Here is a 14,929-nt window from a genome sequence, read left to right as displayed (position 1 = left end):
TACTACAAGTGGTGCTCCAATATTCAAGATTTTTACTCGGACATCTTCAACACATATCTTCACTCAAGCAATGACTACTCGACGACAAGAAGCTACAGTTCTCAACTCTATGTTCAGTTGTTTCCCAACTAACGAAAGAGTCGGGGGCTACACAAATACAAGGCTAAAAAATCGACAAGCTTCATGTCAAGATGAAACAATCATTTAATTAGCCAACGAGTCAACTCCGGGAGTCATTATCTTCGTTCTTCGCTTCAGAACAAGCATTTTACTTCAACAACTCCAATTATTTCACTGGCAATTTTGGCTTCCAGATGCTGCCATAATCTACTTCAAATTTCTCAAATATCATATTCAAGATTTAATCTACATGTCCTGGTCAGACTCAGCTTTGCACCTGGATATGGCTTTGTGCTTCCCAAGTTCGGGCGTAAGGAGTTTGGAGTTATCAAACAATCAATACAGATTCGACTATTAGTTATGAATTTCAGAATTATGAAATCATGAAAAGGCTATGTTAAGACTCCAACCAAGTACAACTCAATACTTATTAATTACAAAATCTAAAAATATGACTAAAAAGTTATTGTCAAGAATCCAAACCTACTTCAATAATATGTATTAATTTCTAATTTCTCTGTTAAATCATTGCAAATAATAAATTGTGACTCCAACACAAGTAAGAATTGGTAAGTAGGATGTGTTACATATAAACTTTGGATTGTTTTCATTTTTGAACCAAACAATTTTGGTTGTTTGAAATAAAATAAGTAGTTTTCTCTAGAACTTTAAAGCAAAGTTTACATATGCATTTCAGCAAAATCTTATATGATTTAAATTTTAATATTTATAATACAAAATATTGGAGAAAATGGAAATTGGAGATCAGTTTCTCTGTTTATAATGCTCTCTGTTTCTAAAAAAAAAAGTATCACTTCTCTGCCTATAAAAATAAAAGAAAATCACGTGCATGATTGCTGACAGCTCCATGGATGCATGCTCAGACCAGTGGGTAGCCATACCCATCAGCCTGGTGAGATATGAAATTGATTGCTACAAATATATGTAGGTCTGGCACCTGCAAGATCAAACGGTTGCCATGCCGGTTTGTATCCAAATAAATAAGCCTGAACAAAATTATCAAAGCTTCCATCGGATCGGGCACCCGATCAAAGACCAAATATGGGACACGGGGGTTCGCGTGCGCGCCCGCTGCTTAACTAGTGCAGCCGCGCACCGGCGCGCGTCCCACTGACGACTTGTCCCCACGTGCTGCCACCGCTAATTATGGCAATTAGTGTTAATTACTGTCATTAGCATTATTTTTAAAACAGTAACAATATAAATAATTCAGTTACCATTTTTTTTAGAAAAGTAATTGAATGTTTTAAATTTGTAGTCAAAAGATTTTGAAATTTGAGTTGAAAGTTTTAAATTTTCATTTCAACTTTTTAAATTTTGACATAGAAGTTTTCAAGTTGAGTTGAAAGTTTTCGAAATTGAAGTTGAAAGTTTTCAAATTTGAGTCGAAAGCTTAAAAAATTGAGTTGAAAGTTTTTAAATTTTGACTTCAAATTTTGTAATTTGATTTGAAAGTTTCGAATTTTTAGTTGAAAGTTTTTGAATTTTGAGATGAAAATTGTAAAATTGTGAGTTGAAAAAGTTTTCAAATGCTGAGTGGAAAGTTTTCAAATTCTGAGTTGAAAGTTTTTAAAACTTTCAATTTTAAAATTAAATCTTCTGTTAAATAGTTTAGTTAAATGTTCTAATCACTGCATGCATGTATGTACATGGGTTGTCTAATTACAATTAGGAGATACTACTACTAATTGAGTGTATATGACTGAATCATCGTTAATCATCGTTGAAAAGTCACTAGGCCCAGCAGGCCCATGTCAGACGCGAAGATGAGGCGCTGCCGTCGCGAAATGCTCGCGACTTGTTGATCTCGCGCATGCGCGCGAATTAGCAATCTCGATGGGACACTCCCCTAGGCATGTCTATTATAATATATATACCTATAATAAAGCTAATAAAAAAACTACATCAAAGTTTCTGGTTTTTCTTTGGTCCGTCTCCGTCCAGTTTTTTGTTTTGTCGCCTTTTTTAAATAATTTTATTTTCACGCGGAAGGGTTTTTTAAGACCGCCTTAGGGCATCCATCTTTTTCTTTTTTACCATTCAACAATTTTTTTAGCTGGTTTTTTCTTCAATCTCTAGCGGCCACGTTGATTTGCCTCTCCATGTGTTTCCTCCAATTAATTACAAAAATCTATTCCGAATTCTTTCCTTGTTACTTTCGCCATGATTTTCCCTATCAATCCGGCTTTGATAGCCGAATTCAATCACTATTTAACAGCCCCGCTGGGCCCAACCCTAGTCGCCACGTCGATCTACCTCCTCGTGCATTTCCTCCAACAATTAATTGCAAAAATCGATTTCTTGCTCATTTCTCCTTGCTGATGATGGCCGGCAGGCGAGCTTCCTAGCCGTTTTTATCCCAAGTTTTACGGATTCACTTCTCCAAGTACTTTGATTTTAGAAAAAAGGAAAAAAGGAGATCGAGTGGATCAATAACCGTCAACCAATTTTGAGAGATCGAGGAGTAGGTTTGAGAATGCTAAGTGTAGTTGATATTCTTTTCATTTCTATTATATAAACGAATGATTAAACATGTGTCGAAAAGTGAACAAAGTCATTAATAAGTTATATCTCCTTAGTTATCATTTTTAGATTTTGGATAACTGATTTTATTGGTGCAAATTATTTCATTTCTCTTGCGTAAAGTCAAGTTGCCTCAATTATTTCTAGGGTTATTTTTGTTTCTGCCCCTGCTTTAACAATCAATATTTGATTTTATCCTAACTTTTGAGGGCTTTCGTTTTTTAACCCACTTCCTTGAACCGAATGAGACATTTACTCCTGTTTTTAGCGGAAGTGGGTGGGACCGGACCTATTGCGGTAAAAAAATAGAGGAAAAAAAAGAAACAATGATTTTTCAAATTATTGATGGACTCTTTTACTCTGGAGAAATATCCCCATCACAAAGAGCGGCAGCGGCAACGATCGTGGGCTGGTCAGGCTTTGGGGAGCTGCAACCAGCCGGTCGACGGGGGCGACCCGGCCGAGCACAAGCCACCCGACCCCAGCTGCGGCGGCGAGTAGAAGGCCTACGCAGTACGTGGGAGGACGTGGCGGGTGACGGCAATGGCCCAGCCAAGCAGCGGCGGCACGGCGCGGAGAGGGGGAAACTGCAGCGACGGTTGAAATCTAAAGGAATAATACGAGGTTTCTTAACTTGTCGAGGAATCTGATTTTCCTCTCTCAACTAGAAAATCAGATATAATAGGTCTCTTAACTGTTAAAATTGGTGCAAAATAAGTCCCAAAATAGTTTGAACGGCGGATTCAGCTGACGTGACATCTACATGACTAATTTGACTCGACCCTCGTATGACGTGTCGCTTATGTGGTAAATTGATTTGGAAAATAATAAAAACTATGGACCCATATGTCAGTTAAAAAAATAATTAAAAAATGGTGGCCCATGTGAGCCCAACATGTCATTCTCACCCCCTCTTTTCTTCTTCCTCTCTCTCCCCTTCTCCCCTCTCCTCTCTCTTCTCTCTACAGATACCATCGCCACCGATTAATTACTTTTTTTATAACTGACATGTGGGTCCACAATTTTTATTATTTTCCAAATCAATTTGTCACGTAAGCACCACATCAATGCCACATCAATTAGATCGAGTCAAATTAGCCACGTAGGTGTCAAGTTAGCTGAAATCGTTGTCCAAACCATCTTGGGACTTATTTTGAATCGGTTTGAACAGTTAAGAAACCCGTTGTATCTGGTTTTTCGGTTGAAGGATGAAAAATCGGATTCATTGATAAGTTAAGAGACCTCATATAATAATGGAAGGATACAAATTGGACTTTTTCTTTCCCTTTACTACTCAAAACTGCTCGGGACTTCCAGGGCCTATTGGGCTTCGCCAGAGATCAGTGTCATCCTTTCTTCATTTTCCTCTCTCTCTTTCTAGAAAAAAAAAGAGAGAGAATTGCGAATATGCGATGCAGCAGCAGAGGACCAAATTGTAAAATTTCCGCACTGTTGTAGACAGCATATCTCTCTCGTTCCCCTTTTGCTCTCCGAAAACCCTAACCCCTCGCCGCCGATCCGGCCCTCCTCCGCCGCTGGCCGCCATGCCGGACGTGCAGCCGCTCGTCAGCGAGTTCGTCCTCAAGCTCAAGCGCCGGTAAGCAGAGCTCCCCCCCTGTCTCTCCCTCCGTTTTTCGTTTGCCTCGATTGGCCTTTTCGCATGTTGACGCGCTCGTGGGGGTGTGGGGGTGGTGCGGGGCAGCAAGGTGGAGGGGTCCCATGCCGTGGCGCGGCAGACGGCGGAGCTGCTGCGGTCGGTGGTGTCGCAGCACCGGATGGGCAGCACCAACCAGGCGGCGGCGCTTGCGGACGCCGTCCGCGGCGTCGGGGAGCAGCTCATCGCCGCCAACCCCATCGGTGCGCCCCAAAGAAAATTCCACCCTGTTTGAGGACTTGTGATTGACTCCTGTGCTTATTATGATATTTCTGTTTCTGATATATCTGTTGGCGTGGTTTACCTTAATTCTGTAGAATTATTGATGCTTGTTTTTGCTAGATAATGTATGGTTCTAGTTAACTGAGGGCTTGCAGAATAGATGAATTTCCTCGGAAATAGAGTGCTTGAGCTTGAATTTGAGAGGTTTTGTTTTATTGTCTATGTTTGGTCTCTCAAACAGAAGTGGCAGTCAAAATACTACTAGACAAGAACCATGTATTGGAATTGTACAACATTTATCTTGCAATATATCTTAAATTTTTAGTTTACTAGCGCACTGTATTTCTTTTCTACATGTGAAATGTCTAGTCTGTCACTACCAATACCATGCACTGACTGTATCTGAATGTTATAGAATATAAATTTGATCAAACATGTGTTCAGTTTTATGACTATCACATTAGATATATGAGATACAAATGGAGAGATCCTAGACCTAGCATTCCTGGGAAATTTCAAGTCCTTCCACGGGAGCATGTATATTCATAAGCTCCACCTGGCTTTTTTTTTCCAGAAGAGAGAATATTAGTTCTTGGTATGTCAGTCTCATGAATCTAACTTATTCATTTTAATGACATGTTAATGAAATCCATATCTCCTCTTTATCTGTCAATACGTAGGTCTAGTACTGTAATACGTTGGATTTTTGTCAGCTAATACAGTTAAATGTTCCTTGCTATAAAATCATCTATAGATAGAAAATTATTTATAGATGGATGTCAGCCATCAAGATTTATGAGTTATCCAGTTGCTTAATGGATCTTTGGATGTCAGAAATAATGTCTTTTCCCAGACCATACTGTATAGTGACTAATGAGTACAGGGTGATAACTCCTATTCCGTTTCAATTTAGTGTATAGCAGATTAGCAGGCACTATGCAAGTGGCTAATAGCTAGATCTACTGCTTAAACTTTTGGTAACATAAGATACACCACTCATCCTTTTAATCCTAAGCCCAATGCAAGCTGTTAATCAATCGGGATAAACTCCCTTTTGCAGAACTTGCTGTTGGAAACATTGTGAGACGTGTTTTGCATATAATAAAAGAAGAGGATATATCTTCTACAGCAGTTGGTATTGAAGGCCTTTCTGTCACCGCTGAGAGCGATGATGAATATGACAGTGGAAATGATGATCACCCTACCTTATCTGCTGCTGTCCTTGCTGCCCATGCTAGAAATGCCCTTCGGGCACCTTCATTGCAGACACTTCTGGAAGATATTCCTGTGAGCACTGCGCTTTCACGTTCCGCATCGTCGGCTGGGGACTCTGATGGAAAATGTAATTTTTTTTCTCACAAATTCTCTTTCACTATTCATGTTGAACCTGAACAAGTGATTCATGACTTTCTAAAATTATTTTTGAGTCATGTAGTCTTTAAGAAAAAAAAATAAATTTCCAATTTATTGTTCAGTTTGTGTTTCCTTGTTAGGGCCTGTGCATTCATTTATGTTACTGTTGGCACTGAAATTCTACATGTTCCACTTAAGCAGCTGGAGATAAGAGCTCAAAATCTCGGAAACTCAAGCATGATGTTATTGCAGCCATTGGTGATCTAATTGATGAAATTGATACGTGCTATGACCAGATCTCTGAGCAAGCCGTGGAACATATTCACCAGAAGTATGATTTCGTTCACAACAGTACAGTGTTATTGCTATTAATCTAAATTAATGTCATCTACGCTTCTTGTATGAGGTATTTACATGATGAAAATTGCTTTTAAGCTGTTTCATAGGATAGGGATCCTTGGCATATTTGTTCAGGAAAGCATTCATCGAATTGTGAATGGTTATTGGCTTTCCATCCTCTAAAACTAACAATCTCTCATCTTTACCATTTGTTGTTTACTCTATCTTCATCTCTCACTAGAATTTATCAAACAAGCAAAGCCTAATTGTATTCTGTAGTTGTTTGTATCTAAACATATAGTCCCTCTTGTCCCATAAACATGTTTTGGGCTGGTCCTGAAAATGCAGCTTTGGCCACTAATTTCTATTGCAAAATATTTGAAAAAACTGATAATATTATGCAAGTACCTATTGAGACAAATATATACGCTATTTTCTTGATCCTATCTAAATATTAAACAACTATATATATTTTGAGAAATCTAGTTTATTAAGATCTTGATGTTCACTGTTTTAAAGTTTGACTTGAAACATGTCCAAAATTACATGTTATGACTTGAGGGTATAGTTAAGAAAGCAGTCTGCGCCTATGGCACAGCGGAAATTATTACTACATGATATTAACCCAAGTAATATTTTTGAACGTAGTTCAGTTGGTACATTCTCAGTGGAGAGAACGACTGACCGCGGGTTCAATCCCTGATTGACTCACGGGCCTCACAGGGGTTTTTCCCCGTTTCCTGGGATCAACTTCAGTTGGTCCCTATTAGGTAATAGGGTACACACACGTGTGCGCGTTCAGTGGTACTGCATGTTTCCCGTGCACTGAGGCTTAGGACCTCAAATCTCTTTCCTAGCGTGTGTTAGGGACGCGCTCGCTTGTGTGCGTGTGTGTTGTGGTGTGAGTGTGATGTGTGTTCTCGTGTTTTTCCTGAGTTGTACCCTCTAAAAAAAGTAATATTTCTGAAGGACTTCTCTGTATTATTTTGTTTAAATAAGAGTCTGACAGTTATTATGCATGTGTATTTATTAAGATAACAATTTGATCCTATGGTCCTTTTAACACCTAAGGACCCTCTGAATATATATAGCTTGCTTATTCAAATGCTAATGTAGCTGACTACTGCTTTTCTTTGCTACAGTGAAGTAATTCTAACTCTAGGCCGCTCTAGAACGGTGAAAGAGTTTCTGTATGCTGCCAAAGAGAAAAAGCGATCTTTTCGTGTATTTGTTGCTGAAGGTGCTCCCAGGTATCTGCTCTTTGCCAACTTTGATATGGACTGAATAGTTCTTACGGATAGGAATTAGGATCTCCTTTTGCTTCATATTTTGTCATTTCAATGTTTGGATCAGATATAAGGGTCATGTTCTTGCAAAAGAGCTGGTTGAGAAGGGTGTACAAACTACTGTTATAACAGACTCTGCAGTTTTTGCTATGATCTCCCGTGTTAACATGGTATGTCTGCAGGGTGATTATTATTGTTCAGATGTCCTTGTATTTATTAGAAATATATTAACACTCCCGATTTATCTTACAGGTCATAGTTGGAGCCCATGCAATTATGGCAAATGGTGGAGTTATTGCACCAGTAGGAATGAACATGGTTGCTCTTGCTGCTCAAAGGCATGCTGTTCCCTTTGTTGTGGTTGCTGGCAGTCACAAGGTTGATTTCTGTATACTGTGCATTTAATTATGACATCGATAACCAGAGGTTGCTTTCTGAGCAATTAAATACAACATATGTTCTATTTCTTGAAGGCATAGATTATGTCATGCTGTCATTAGCCTGATATTATCATTCTGTGCATCTTATGTTATTAACCCAAAATCATTTTTCTTTAGCTACTATTATTCCCACTTTATTATTTTTAGTACTTCTTGTTTTGGCTCACATGGTTCGATTTCGGTTCATCTCCAGCCCACCCCAACTTGGGACTAAAGGCTTAAGTTGTTATTGCTGTTGTTGTCATGTTATTACACTTGTCCCTATGTAGTATTAGCTGGACAAAGTAGGCTCAATTGGTCATGATATAATGCAATCATTATACGATAGGATACCAATTATGCTTTAACCAGATATTTCTACTTTATTAAATTCAACACAAAACATTTGTTATCACCTGCTGCTCCTCACAAATCCCCTAGTCACCTCTGCCTTAGACTCAAAGTATATGCTACCAAGTCATTCATTCTTGTTGTTTATTTTAGTTCCGTGACAAGATACCTTGTCCTTGTGAGGATTAGCCCTGTGGCCTCTGAGTTGAAAATAGTGACCAGCATTTGACTGAGATCCCACTTATATGCTCAAGAGAAGTCATTTCTGCCTTCGAAGCTATAGATATTTTCTTAAGCGATTATTCATTCATAACAAGAGCTGTTATTTGATGTTTGAACATTTGGGTCACCTGGTATCACTAATAATGATTTGAAACACTATATCTTTGGGTAGAAACTTAATAATATTTCTTCATTCACATCGCAGCTATGTCCTTTGTATCCACACAACCCAGAGGTTTTACTGAATGAACTTAAATCACCATCTGATCTGCTCGACTTTGGCGAGTTCTCAAGTTGCATGAACTTCAGTACTCAGGATGGCACTCCTCTTCTGAATGTTGTCAATCCAACGTTTGACTATGTGCCACCAAAGCTTGTGAGCCTTTTCATCACTGATACGTAAGTTATCTACACTGTTTCTTCTTATCCATTAACAATGCTTGATTTTGCTTGCATTAACAATTGGGTATGGTAGAGCACATACACCATTAACTAAACTGGATGATATGTCTGCCTCATAAGCTATGTTTGTGTGATGAAATCATAATTCTCACATAGTACATCTTGTACTTAGTGCAAGCATTAAACTTCAGTTATATTGCATGGTCCTGATGTGTAAGAAAATTCCATTGACAATTGATTCTTCGAACTTATTGCTGAACTAATTTATGCATGTGCCAATCATTGTTATATTGTCTGTATATAATCATTACCCTTGTATTAAATCATTTCTGTGCTAACATAGTAATCTACCTTTATGTTACAGGGGAGGGCACAGTCCATCATACATGTACCGCCTTATCGCTGAGTATTACTCAGCTGATGATTTGGTAGTGCGGCGGAAGTCGACATCTTCATAGAACAAAAAAGGCGCACTAGAGTACTTTAGTATGTTGGCATTCTGAAGGTACAATCTAGGATGTACACAAATGCTGTTAGAGAGGTTGCTGTCCTCAATGGAATCAGCTGTTTTGATCTGGAAGTTGAATTCTGTAATTATTACCACCGAACCGCAACCAAGCATTTTGAGTGTAGACTGTTTGAGGCTATGGGCGTGACGGATGCCTGATTGGAACATGAATTGTATAAACTAGAGAAGGAAGCTACATATGTGATGCAGGGTGTAAAGTGTGGATGTTTTCGAGTCCGTGCATCCTGTGATCTGCCGAGTCCAAATTTTGTCTGTTCTTGAGTCCCAAATGTTTCATGCCAGTGTTAAAAGCCAAACATTGATGGACTTAGCTAAAGAATTTTCCTTATATATGTGTATGTATGTTCTCTACCACGGCATATGTGAGTTTACAAGTACAGAAAACTTTAGCTTGCACATTGCTAATCTCTCAATGACTCGTTTCGTAATCATACAATCTAGTACCGGCAATTAGGCATAAAAAAACTGTAAACTTGGAATTCTTCCATTCTCTTTCAGATGGGGATCGGATCGGATGGACTGCAGCACGTCGGACTCCGGCGAGGCCGGCGCCGCCATCGGCGGCAGCGAGAACCGCCCGTACGTCGAGCTCCCGCTCCGGAGCTCCTTCATCGTCGCCAGCGCGGCGACGGTGTTCCGGAAGATGCCCTGCTGGTCTGCCATCGGAGCCATCCCGGCGTCGCCGGAGCATCCTTTCCATGTCCGGCGATCGCCGGCCATCGCCGTCGTCGCCACGGAGGAGGTGAAGATGGCCTCCATGGTGGCCTCGCAGTCGCGGACGAGCCTCGAGATGAGCTCCGTCGTGAAGAACGGCTGCCGGAGCACCTTCTCGATGAACGGCAGCCGGAGGAGGCGGCCGGTGCGCTTGTCGTATTTCTTCAGGATCTTGGCCAGCCCTGCAATTTCACAGATCATCATCAATAATTCATCACCATGTTCAGCCTCTCTGGCTGCGTTCGTTTCAGCATGGTCCCAACCCTTATCCTTTGTTATCGGCGCTGCTAAACGGTGTGATTTTTTTAGAAGTTTTTATACGAAAGTTGTTTTAAAAAAATCAAATTAATTTATTTTTTAAAAAAGCTAATACTTAATTAATAATGTGCTAATAAACTGTTCCGTTTTTCGCGCGGAGAAAGTGGGTTCCAACCCAGTAAGGAACACAGCCTAGTCACTTACCGATCGATAGGGAAGACGATTAGTCTATAATATTTGTGGATAAACAGATCATCATCGTGTCTAACTATAATCTATATGGATAAACAGATTGTCTTTAGGTTGCAGTTACTGTTCTGTGCAAATGCACTGAATGAATTTTGTTGTGTAGAGAAAATTTTGGCTGTAATGTGCAGCCTGAAGATACTGTTGACTCACATGGGGACGGCTACGACAAGTCTCAAGTTGAACAGTGATCAAATCATAAGAAAATTTTCAAGTCAAAAAATCACTGTTAGTGCTACATCCGTCCTAAAATAAGTGTAGCCGTGGATATCCGTGCCCAATGTTTGACCGTCCGTCTTATTTAAAAAATTTGTAAAAAATTTGAAAATATTTAGTCACACGTAAAGTACTATTTATGTTTTATCATCTAATAGTAATAAAAATACTAATCATAAAAAAGGTTTAAATAAGACGAACGGTCAAACGTTGAATGTGAATAGTGCAAAACTGCATTTATTTTAGGACGGAGGAGTACTGTTGTATCAGAAGTTGTTAAGCACACAGCTACTACAAATGATGCTCACCTGTTTGCGCCAAAAAAAAAAGATTTTAAAAAGAAAAAACTATTCCCCCTGGTATGGTGCTCTACCCGGGCCCATCGAAATATTTGAAATTTGGGAATTGAGATCTCTTTGGGAATACCAGTTCGTAATTACTCCGTACGAACCTTGTCACGGGTCGTATACGAAAATTCTGAAAGTTTTCACCTCCTAAGTTTGAATTTGAAATTTGAAACCAAACTCAAACCTGTGTAGTTGACGGCGCTGTAGTTAAGCAGCAGCACCATCTCCCCGTGCAGGTCCACGATCTCCTTCCTCACCCTCCTCATCTCCGCCGCCGCCGGCCGCCGCCCTCCACCGCCGCCGCCGGCCACCTTCTCCACTGTCTCCTGCAGCTCCTGCGACGAACAATGCACGCAGGCTCACAATCATCATCTCAACTTCCCAAAACCAAAAATCTTTGCTGCAGAAATAGCTAATGCAGAGACCCTCTGCCGTATGACGAACTCCTCCTCCTGCTCGAGGAAGAAGGCGTTGATCCTGTCGACCTCGCCGTCGAGCAGCCGCACGAATTCGGCCTCGCCGCCGCCGCCGCCGCCGACATCGCCGGAGGAGGAGGAGACGAGCCTGACGAGCTTCTTGAGGCGCTTGTACGCCAAGAACTTGTCCCTCCACTCCGGGAGGCTCTCCTCCACCTGCTTCTTCAGCCTCTTCCCAAACTTCATCCTCCCCAAACTGATTAATCAAGAACAAATCCCTAATTTACATGTAATTAGCTAGCTATTATCTACAACTTCCATAAAAAAAGAAGGTATGATCCACAAATGCATTGTAGTGGGCATGTTTGATTTTATGGAGGGAAGGGAAGAAGTGAGAGAGGCATGCATTTGTCATATGGAGTGCAAGAAGGGGTTTAGTTTGGAATATTTGGAGCATATGCCAATATGCCATGGTTGCAACTTAGGCATGGAGAGAATTTAGGGTGTGCCACATTGATGGTGTACTACTACATGACTCCACAATTCCTTGGCAATTAATCCAAAGAGGTAGTACCACCACTGTTATCCATGTGAGCTACTACCACTGTTATTATCAATAGTCTCTCTGTCTCATTCTAATTGTAATTATGGATTTTCGTGCCTAACGTTTGACCGTCTATTTTATTTAAAAAAATATAAATTTTTTAAAAAAAAGTCAAACATAAAGTACTAATTTTTAAAAAAATTCAAATAAGACGGACGGTCAAACGTTGGACACAGAAACCCATAACGGGGGGAGTACTTAGGATATTGTCACCAAAACATGTGTCATTTATTTGATTTCTGATCGCAACTGTGACGTGCCATACTTTCTTAGCTCTGCCTCGCTTTATATCTAATGGCACACATATCTCCCAGTTTTGTGTATGCGAGGCTTTCCATACTTTGCTAAGTGTAACCATCGCAACAGAAACCTTGTCCATCTGATCGTCAGCATGATTTTTTGGAAGTAGAATAACCAAAGAAAATGCCATTTCAGCAGCAAAACAGATTGTGCTTTTCCCATTGCTGAAGAGTAAAACGCACTCAGCCCAATTATATGACCAATTAAGCAATGAGATAGCCAGAGAAGTCTTGAGACAAGAGTAAAGCGTCAAAGAGAGGACTACTGAAACAGAAAGGCAACAACATATACTAGGGCATATTCCATGTCAGGTCAGGGTCCAGAAGCTCTGAACATCCAGAGAGTTTTTCTCAATGACCCCCCTTGATCCACATTAACTATCCACTGTTCATGCAAGGCATGATTCCATGAGAATATTGGATCTCTTGAAGTGATATTAGTTGGCATTGCCCATAGTTTGACATGGGCAGTAGAACTTTCTCACTGAATTCTTTTCATGTACCTTTCTCATCGAAGTGATTTTTCACCATCCTACCTAGGTACTACCGGATAGTGATTAATGGTCCTTGGATTCATTCATATCTTAATTAACTTTTTGTTAAAGAATTTTGATGACACAATGGCACGAGATATCTTTATTCTCTGAACTTTTGGAACAGAGTCCGGTTCTAGCTAGGTTGTCATCTTGTAACTCTTCGTCTAGAGAAATTAAGGAACCAAAGCATCTTCCAAGGTTAGGTGCTTGGAAGAAAACAAGAAACAAAAGGAACTCGGTGTGTTAAATTGCATGTCGTGTGTTTGTTGGAATTTCTTTTGAACCAACGCGTTAGTATGGGGCTGTTTGGTACAGCTCCAACTTCTAAATATTACTCCAGGAGTTGTGTCTAGAGTGGAGTTGTGGAGCTGCCTAAACCCAGCTCCACAACTCTAGTACATTTTGTGAGAGAACTCCACCCAACTCCACTCCCAATTTTAGTGAAGCTGAAACTGTTTGGCTGAGCTCCAGCTTCAGGAGGAGCTGCCAAACAGGAGCTGCCAAGCAGGCCCTATACAAAAGTGGAGAACGCTTAAAAATACTCCGTATTATACTAGAAATCAATGGTCAACTTTGCTTTTAAAGACTTTTTCTTCAAACAAAATACGCCTTGTAAAAATCTACAGTGGTACGTAGCAATAATAACATATATAAGCTTGATACAGCTCTACTAAGGGCATCTCCTCAGAAATGATTTTTTCATTTCTACATGATGACATTTATCATCACAAGTAACAATTAATAAATTATAAAAAAAATTTGGGGAAAATTAAAGAAAAAAAATCGATGCCTGCAGTTAGAGTAAGGATCTATTGCCTTCTGAATATGAGTACATTTTTCCCCTCTTGAGAGGAAATTAATTGAAAACTAGCTAGGCAAGCACCAGGCCATTCTAGATGGGTGTTGGCCCAAGCCCATTAAGTTTGAGCCCTTATTTCCAAGGACTTGATCAATATTTGAACTGGGCCGCGCTCTACGCTGAGAAAAGAAAAAGGGACGTACGTCTTACTATTACTCCCTCCAGGTTAATAATACTTGTCGTTTTGAACAAGGGCACGGTCTCTAAAAAGTAACTTTTACAACTATTTTTTATTATAATATATATAGAAATTTCAACATATATATATGATTTTATTTAAGTACTTTTTAAAACTAATCTACACATGGTTTTCATATTTTTAAGATAAATATTTTAGAAATTATTTGTAGTCAAAGATTTTAAAGATTGACTTTACAGTTGTCTAAAACGACTAATATTATCAGCCCGGAGGGAGTACTCTACTAGCTGCATTAGTGACAGATGAATGATACTGAAATTTCAAATAATTGGGGGAATTGATGGACAAATACAAAGTACTCGAACCTATGCAATATATACTGTGACTAATTTGTCATGCTGTATGTGGACTCTTCTGACTACTTCTGTGATTACTACAGATATATGTAGATTGTATATTTTCCTTCAGCACTATATAAACGAGAGTGCAACAGGATAGCTTATGAGAAACTTGCTCAACTTAGCAAACCGATCAGGTCAGAATGCGGTTTGACGTGAGACTGCTACGGCTAGTGTTTTGCAATACCTGCCGTATGATTGTAATTCTGTTACTTAATTAAAAGCTCTCGGTTCCCCCAAAAAATATATATATTCCTTCTGATTATAGGAGTCGAACACTCCTTTTAAAATTTGATATATTGTCCAAGTTGTAAACTATAAACGAGCGTAAATTGAGGTGAATGATCAATAATAAAGTTGCTCTAATTCTGTCCCTCTCCAAACCTCACAAAAGCCCTATTGAGACATATTGCCGGCCTGTGGGACAGCTTGTGTACATGTTGAGCACCCGATCTC

At 39.7% G+C, this 14,929-nt stretch overlaps 2 protein-coding genes across 3 annotated transcripts; one reads left to right on the top strand and one right to left on the bottom strand.

Annotated features, from left to right (window-relative positions):
* Positions 1–4,099: 4,099 nt before the first annotated feature.
* Positions 4,100–9,837, top strand: LOC4348536 (translation initiation factor eIF-2B subunit beta). Of its 2 annotated transcripts, none has more exons than NM_001423020.1 (9): positions 4,100–4,261; positions 4,367–4,521; positions 5,601–5,882; positions 6,095–6,224; positions 7,375–7,482; positions 7,586–7,688; positions 7,771–7,896; positions 8,716–8,909; positions 9,277–9,837. In NM_001423020.1, the coding sequence occupies exons 1-9, from the start codon at positions 4,209–4,211 to the stop codon at positions 9,368–9,370; spliced, it is 1,245 nt and encodes a 414-aa protein (NP_001409949.1). In that variant the 5' UTR covers positions 4,100–4,208; the 3' UTR covers positions 9,371–9,837. The 2 variants fall into 2 exon arrangements, with proteins under 2 accessions (NP_001409949.1, XP_015614907.1); XM_015759421.3 differs by having other exon boundaries at positions 6,092–6,224; positions 9,277–9,769.
* Positions 9,753–11,981, bottom strand: LOC4348535 (SPX domain-containing protein 3-like). Its single transcript, NM_001423019.1, has 3 exons — positions 11,648–11,981; positions 11,407–11,557; positions 9,753–10,337 (listed from the first exon to the last, which is right to left on the bottom strand). Exons 1-3 carry the CDS (start codon positions 11,882–11,884, stop codon positions 9,892–9,894), a joined length of 834 nt encoding a protein of 277 aa, NP_001409948.1. The 5' UTR covers positions 11,885–11,981; the 3' UTR covers positions 9,753–9,891.
* Between the last annotated feature and the right edge of the window lie 2,948 nt (positions 11,982–14,929).

Source organism: Oryza sativa, chromosome 10 (genome assembly GCF_034140825.1).
Source record: "Oryza sativa Japonica Group chromosome 10, ASM3414082v1".
Taxonomy (NCBI): Eukaryota; Viridiplantae; Streptophyta; class Magnoliopsida; order Poales; family Poaceae; genus Oryza; species Oryza sativa.
The sequence above is the reverse complement of the archived record's forward strand: the minus strand, read 5'-3'. Positions and strand labels throughout refer to the sequence as shown.

Bases quoted from the DNA above. Each gene is read 5' to 3' on its own strand.
- LOC4348536 (XM_015759421.3), top strand. From the start codon at position 4,209: ATGCCGGACGTGCAGCCGCTCGTCAGCGAGTTCGTCCTCAAGCTCAAG. The intron at 4,262-4,366 runs GTAAGCAGAGCT...GGTGCGGGGCAG, and splicing joins GTCCTCAAGCTCAAGCGCCG to CAAGGTGGAGGGGTCCCATG. The intron at 7,897-8,715 runs GTTGATTTCTGT...TTCACATCGCAG, and splicing joins TGGTTGCTGGCAGTCACAAG to CTATGTCCTTTGTATCCACA.
- LOC4348535 (NM_001423019.1), bottom strand. From the start codon at position 11,884: ATGAAGTTTGGGAAGAGGCTGAAGAAGCAGGTGGAGGAGAGCCTCCCG. The intron at 11,558-11,647 runs GTCTCTGCATTA...TGTTCGTCGCAG, and splicing joins AGTTCGTCATACGGCAGAGG to GAGCTGCAGGAGACAGTGGA. The intron at 10,338-11,406 runs GTTTGAGTTTGG...GTGAAATTGCAG, and splicing joins CAGCGCCGTCAACTACACAG to GGCTGGCCAAGATCCTGAAG.